This window comes from Coniophora puteana (assembly GCF_000271625.1).
Source record: "Coniophora puteana RWD-64-598 SS2 unplaced genomic scaffold CONPUscaffold_6, whole genome shotgun sequence".
NCBI lineage: Eukaryota > Fungi > Basidiomycota > Agaricomycetes > Boletales > Coniophoraceae > Coniophora > Coniophora puteana.
The window spans coordinates 1180268-1187804 of record NW_006913058.1 but is presented as its reverse complement, the minus strand read 5'-3'; the positions used below and the strand labels follow the sequence as shown (position 1 = coordinate 1187804).

Below are 7537 nucleotides of genomic sequence, written 5' to 3'. Positions count from 1 at the left end.
GCTACAATGCTCCAGCCATTGCAACTATAATCTTCTGGCTATCCTAGCTATAATGCCCCAGTTATTTAAGCCACAGTAGTTATTGCAGCTGTAATGCTCCGTTTGTCTTAGCTGCAATGATCTGGTCATTACAGTCACAATACTCTGGTTATTTCAGTAGCAATAGGCCGGTCAAATCAATGGAAGTGCTGCAGCTTTTATGGAAGCATTACACTAGTTATGCCAGTAAAAGCAGGGTGGTTATCTTGGCAGCAATGGTCCAGATATACCAGCAACAACAGTTTAGTTGTTTCATGAGGCCGGTTATTTCAGCAATGGCATAAAACAGTCTACTAATTCATGGATAAACTTCCAGCTATTCTAGAAGCAGACTCTACACTATTATATTGTACTACATGCAGATTTGTAGCATATCAGGCCCATTTTTTATCAGTCCATCCAGTTTTGTGCAAGCGTGCCACCCTACAAGCACATCTGTGGCATATCTGGACAGTCTGGTCTGGGTCTATGGGATACTCCACTTGCTCATGCACTATTATACTACATTGCCACATATATAACACATCAGGCCGGTTTTCATTCCATACATTACTCTGGTCAGACTTGCACTATCCTGACACACTACCACCATATCCAGCCTATCTAATCATGATCTACAAAATACTCCGGCCACCTATCCACTATTAGACCACACCACACTCAACCCACATCAATAGCTCATGAGGCTGGTCTTGTTTGTTCTGTACATCCATCCATCCAATCTTGCATCACTTTACTGCACTGTAAGCAAGTTGCTTATCCTTGCTCCTGGTGTTGTTTTAGAGCCCTTAATGGGTGTTTGCCTGCCTTAGCTTGCTTATAAGCTTTTACAGAGTTAAGTTTGTTATCAGCAAGCTATAGAAATTTAGAACACTCTGTAATAGTTGTGGAAGTCTCATTACACACTGAACAGGTTAATAAACACTTTTATGTTGCCTTAAACACATGATAGCATATGGTAATCTTTCAAAAATACCAGAGAAGATATGATATTCTGAATGTTGCATATCATTCAATGGTCTGATGGTTGATTAAAGACCAGATTTACATTTGTTGTGTTAGTCACACTTTATGTGCCCACACCTTTTAGGATACCCTATCTCCCATGCTATCCACACAAAAAAAATGACAAGGGTGTCAGCTTGAGTGAAAAAGTTTGTTTTTGGAAGATTATTACACTTCACTACAAGGATTGATGATGGTCCAAGTGTTCTCTGATAATCCAACAGCATATATATCTCTGTTGAACCAAGATCAGACAAGATCTCAAAAGAAGTGTTCTGATCATGGACGAATATGCATTAAACACTTTTCTGACTCTTTGCTACAAGTGTATAATATGGGATAGTGTGATTCACATAGCAGGATGTGCTCATGTAGGTGTATATGTGACCTAAATGAGCAAATAAGATGGCTGATGCATTAATTCTATTTCAATTCCTGTATATATAAGAACATGAGGAAAAAGCATATCAGTGAATGAGGATGGCCAGAGGTGCAGCATCAGGAAGGGCAAATAACAATAAACCATATTTGTGGGAGAAGGATAATAGAAGCAATAGAAATGTGGAGCCAAGGTAAGCCAGTGTTGTGTGTGACAAATAAGAGCAGTGATTGTCAATCAATGATATCCCAAGAAAGCTTTCAAAGGGTCAAAAGCTATAGTTTGGCTATATTGAAAAGCTTGCAGTATGTCAACAGGATTATGTTTTATGCATTTTAGTGTTTTGTGAGTGTATCATGTTATATAATGCATTCAATAAAACCGGCCTGATGTGTTATATATGTGACAATGTAGTATAATAGTGCATGAGCAAGTGGAGTATCCCATAGACCCAGACCAGACTGTCCAGATATGCCACAGATGTGCTTGTAGGGTGGTACACTTGCACAAACTGGATTTCAAGGCCGTCGAGCATTAGTGTGAACGGAATGAATGCATGTAATTTGTATTACATGAATGAGAGTGCTACTACGCAAAAACACCGAAATTGTGTGATGGGTGAGGCTGGGTGACGCCCGAGTGAGTTCCGCCAATGCCAGCATGTCAGGCACCGGACCAAGACTAAGTGGAGTTGAGGTGGTGTCGAGCACGCCGAACCGAGGCAGAACCCACCTGAGCTGCCATCCGTCTGGGGGTGCGCTGAGCCGGAGACAAAGTCCAGTTCAAAGCCGCAGGCAGGCAACGCCGCGGACGCCTGGCTCGTGACCCCCCCAGAACCCCGGAAGGCGAGCCTGCCCAATTAAAAATGTACCACGAATGGAGGGAAGTGGAAATTGAGGAGGAGGTGGAAGTGGGAGCAGAACGGCGGGCAGAGGCCTGCGGAGGCAAGAGCTCTGCATGTAGCGGGGCGAGGATCTCTAAGGACCTCCAGTAGCACAGGAATGCATCAGATGACCAGTGTCCCATAGTTTTAACGATGTCAGGAGGGACGCCTGCCAATAAGAGCTTGGTGGTCCCTCCGATACGGAAAGCGTGGCCAGAGGACAATGTGAGGCCGCTGGACAACCAGACTGCGTTGCAGCGCGCCAGGAAGCGCTGTTTCGTGAGGCATTTGAAGCGACCCGAAGATCCCACCTTGTAAGAGAATAGTGGCACAGATTCCGGTGGGCTATTGAGGAGGAGATGGCACTCGAGGGAAATGATAGGGTCAGACCGCGTTGACCTGCTGACAGATATAGATGAACTCGCCGCATGATTTTGAAACCTTAGTGAAGGGCAGGAATAGCTTGCGAGAATGGTTAGAGTTAAGTGGGGCAGAGAGGTGTGACAGCAGGGCGGTGTGGCCGACATGGAAAGAGTCCTCCCAGTTAGATAAGATCTCGCCTAGCCAACACTGGCCGTAGAACACGGTGGTCGCAGCCGCCAGAACCGCGACGTCAACAAAGCTCGAGCTAGAGAGCCGGGCTGCCAGCAAAAGTAGCATGTCGCGGGTGACCGGAGGTCGGGGAGGTCGGCGCGAGGATGTGGGGGTCATATTCTCGACGCCGTTGAGTACGAGATTGAGGCGCGGCCCGCCTAACCAGGGGGCATTGTTGTAGACATGCCAAGCCTTGAGAGCCGCAATGTATCCCTGCACAGTGGTGCCGGCGATGTTGCCAATGCGGGAAGCAGCGAACGCGCACAGTAAGTATTCAGAGGCGGGCAAGCGAGCGGGTTCGGGGACGAGTTCGGTACTGCAGAATGCCAGAAACACGGAGATTGCGGAGGTATATTTTTCGCGTGTGGAAACCGCCCAGGCCTTGTCCAGGGCTAGCTGGACGCGGGAAGACACTAGAGAGGAGAGGTTAGGAAGGGCCATGGTAGCGGTAAGATCACACGAGGGATATATAAAGCGGCAAGGATGCATTCCAGTAGCTAATCAGGACGCAAGCAATACAAAGGGCTTGAGATAAGAAGGAAGTGCAGGCGCGAAGCCGAACCGTTTTTTGGACACTGGAAAGACACCGCACGAGACCCCATCAGCAATGTTGTCTGCGGATGGAACCCACACAACCGAAATCCAGACCCCGTAGTCGCAAATATTAGAGACAATATGGCAGAGGACGGCATTCTGCGAGGAGTTGCGAGAACGGCCCACACGCAGGGCACCGACCACACCTTGGTTGTCAGACCAGAATACAACATGGCAATTACAAAAGCTGGCCGCAATGAGAGCACGGAGGCCGAGGTCGATCGCCACCATCTCGGCCCAGCCGATATCTCGGTCGTCGGCATGCCAGCCGTTGCGTAATGACCATGCGAGCCATTGTTTGTCGAGAACAAAACCGATCCCGAAGGAGGTGGAGGTGTTGACAAATAGACTGTGGGCTAGGGGAGCAGGCGGAGCAACCACTGAGGAGCCACAGAAAGCGGCAGAAAGCTGCTCGCGCCACCAGGAAATGTCAGAGAGAAGGGAAGGAGGAAAGAAATGGCGAGTGTAGCAGTCATCATGGAAGCTGGAGCGGAAACGGTAAAGCGAGGGGAGCCATGAGTGCCCGTCTGGGAGCGCGAGCGTACAATGCTGCAAGCAGCCGATAAATTTCTCGCAGTCGCGAAGGACAGTCGACGAGCCGGGGAGCCAGGTCGCGATACAAGCAAGATACTTCAGTTTTTTGGCCTCCGGAATGCAGACAGTTCTGCAGGGGAGGTCCCATTCAAAACCGAGATAGACAAAAAGGAAGGAGAAAGGGCGATGTTTGAGAGGCGCCCAGGGCCAGCCAAGCTCAAGGGCAACAGAAAAGATAAGCGACTCATCATAAGAATAGTGCCAAGGGCCGGAAGTGGAGAAAACAACGGGGTAACACCAGAAGGTGTAGTCATCAGACCATTTGAGAATGTTGTCAATGCCCCGCGCACGGTAGATGCAGACAATGCCGTCACCAGGTCAGTTGAAGAGACCCATTGAACTCGTGCACCCGAAGCACCCCGTATGGTCAATGTAGAAACGGGTGGTGCCGTTGGCGTCCACCCGGACACAGACATAAGGTTGGTCTTCGGGCGCAATGGGCGAGCGACAATGCGCGGCCTCAACATTGTTGACGGAGACCTGCAAGCCGGGAGGTGCGTTAGCGACCAGCAAATAGCAGTCAGCAAAGGTACCCCAATCGCACTTGAAAGAAGAACTGTTGATGCCCGCGTTAATGGAGAGAAAATCGGGGTTGTTGCGAGGAAAGGAATGGTCTTGAATGAGGCAAAACTTGGAAGTACCGGGCTTGGGGATGACACCGAGTGGACCGGTGCGGAACGGGCCCACGAGAGCCTCTAACTGGTCGAACGTGTAAGGACCAGAGTAGCAACCTTTGCGAAGCTCGGACTGAACATAGTCGAGAATGAAAGTGGAATGATCGAGAGCAGAGCGATGATTAGGGAGAGTGAAGGAAGAAGTAAGAGGGAAGGAGACACCAAGATGCCAGCCATCGCGGATACCAAAGGGAACGTCAGCAAACTCGTGGAAGACGCCAGCATTGTCCAGTGCGACCGCCCATTTCTCCCAGAGAAAGGGTGTGACGACTTTGAGGATGCCGGACTCAAGTGCAGGCTTGAGCCGCGTGAGCCGCTCTGCACTTGGTGCAGCAATGGAGGAAACGGCAGGGTTGGCGGGAGCACCCCGCGGTGCCGTTGTAAGCGAAACAAACGAGATCGTTGGCAGTAGTCACCCACTTGCCGGTGTGCAAGGCGATGTAGCCCGTGTCAGTGACACCACAGGCACGGTTGCGACAACCAACGGCGAGGCAGAAGATACACTTCTGCAAGCCAGAGCCGGCAACTGCGGACAAGGTGGCAGAAGTGGAAGCAACTGCGGGGGAGCGCGAGGTATGGGCAAACGAGGCGTGAAACAAGGAGGGTGCAGCAGTGGGAGTGGCGGATGCGACCGAGTGGTCGAGCTGGAAGTCCAGACAGATGTGAGACCAGGCCTTCTCCTGCCAGACAGAAGGGTCAAAGTCCTCAACGCCAGCCGCGTGGATCCGGCGGCATTCGATGTTGTATGCCAGGAACAGCGGCCACCTCCCCCTTTTGTAGATATCAGAGTGGAGGTGGATGCTGTTGTAGTGCGACTGCCAGATGTTGCCCCAGCGGTTACGGAACGTGTCGGTGCCAGGAAGGTGGAGATGCACAGGGCGGATGAGGTGAGGGAAAGCCAACATCCACTCCTGCACAGTCATGGCTTGCTCGCCTTCCCCGCCCCAAGTAGACGGGAGGATGGTGAGGACGCCGGACGTGGAGACCGAGGCCGTGCTCTCAGAAGAAGATTTTGACCACTTCAGACCACGGAGCGCGTCGTTGGTGAGGAGCGTAAGCGGGATATGTTTGGTCCAACCCTGCTTGATGGCCAAGATGACCTGGGGATGGTCAGGCAGGTTGAAACCACTGAGGAGTGCCCCAGGTGTGGGCAGTGGGCGCACCGCATGGGAGGATGATGACGGGGCAGGATCCTCCGGAGGAGGCGTAGACGCCCTTGGCATGGGAGCCCAAAATCTGCGGGGAAGCAGGAGTGCTGCAGGAAAACTGCGTAAACAAGCGGAACAGGACGGGAGCAGGAAAGGCAATGGAATGGTTGAAGGGAATGGACAACGGGGAAAGGAATGGGAAGGGAAGGATAGGAATGGACAAAAGTGGAGGGGGAAGGACAGGAGGGAACGGGCAAGAACACAAATGGAATGTGAACCCATGGAGAGCAGGATATTGCGCATTGGTGAGCATGGAGGTGCGACAAGCCTGGTCGGACACTATTGACACCAGCTGCTGGTGGGCTGCATCTGAGATGGAATCCCAGAAGGATTCCAGGGCAACAGGCGCCGAGGATGGTGACTGCTCACGCGAGTGAGGGAGGCGGGAAGAGGCGCCCTCCTGCGGAGAGGGAGGAGCGCCTTTGGGAATAACGCGTGTGCCGGAGATTGAAGACATCGGAGCGTCAGAGCGGCCCAGTTGGTGGGCGAAGTGGACGCAAGCCCGCGGCACAGAGGCCCCGGGAACACCGCTGAGAGGCAAAGAAGGTGGAGCCGGAGCCTTCTCTTTACCCTTGGAGCACTTTGAAGGAGGTGCGGAATGCTCGGAGTCAGAAGGCATCCGGCGACGCAAGGAATGCGACCCCGGGTGATCAAGACCCCCAAAGCTAGGAGGGGGGGTCTCCCCACCCGGATCCTGAGAGGCAGACTGCTCCCCCGCCTCAGAGGCAGGGAGGAAAGCCTCAGCCAGCGAGGGAATCGGTGTGGTGTTGTCAGCCGCTGACAGGATGAGGTTGTTAGACATAGCACCATCTTCAAGGGAGAGAGCAGGGCTGGATGTCTCCGAGCGCGCTAGAGGACCGTCCGCCGTTGTGGGTGTGGTCGACCAGCGAGAGCTAGCCCTGGAGGATGAGGAGGGAACCCGAGGAGCCATAGACAGAGGCAGAGGCAGAGAGAGAGGATGAAACAAAGAGCAGTCGAGTTGAGCGAGCTGTGTTGAGGGCAGCGAGCGAGCGAGAGAGAAGGTGGCAGTTGAAGTTCAAGAGACAACACCACCTTCTCCCTGCCCGCTCTGGCCAGAAAAGTCGTGTCGCTAGTCACGTGCGTTGACTTCCCGCGACCCTCTCATAGACTAATAAATAAAAATGGGCCTGATATGCTACAAATCTGCATGTAGTACAATATAATAGTGTAGAGTCTGCTTCTAGAATAGCTGGAAGTTTATCCATGAATTAGTAGACTGTTTTATGCCATTGCTGAAATAACCGGCCTCATGAAACAACTAAACTGTTGTTGCTGGTATATCTGGACCATTGCTGCCAAGATAACCACCCTGCTTTTACTGGCATAACTAGTGTAATGCTTCCATAAAAGCTGCAGCACTTCCATTGATTTGACCGGCCTATTGCTACTGAAATAACCAGAGTATTGTGACTGTAATGACCAGATCATTGCAGCTAAGACAAACGGAGCATTACAGCTGCAATAACTACTGTGGCTTAAATAACTGGGGCATTATAGCTAGGATAGCCAGAAGATTATAGTTGCAATGGCTGGAGCATTGTAGCTG

General features: G+C 51.6%; 1 protein-coding gene across 1 annotated transcript; it reads right to left on the bottom strand.

Annotated features, from left to right (window-relative positions):
- Positions 1 to 2690: 2690 nt before the first annotated feature.
- On the bottom strand, positions 2691 to 3341 carry CONPUDRAFT_73044 (uncharacterized protein; the record flags this gene model as incomplete). The annotated part of the gene is made up of 1 exon (XM_007770117.1): positions 2691 to 3341. One exon carries the CDS (start codon positions 3339 to 3341, stop codon positions 2691 to 2693), a length of 651 nt encoding a protein of 216 aa, XP_007768307.1.
- Positions 3342 to 7537: the final 4196 nt, after the last annotated feature.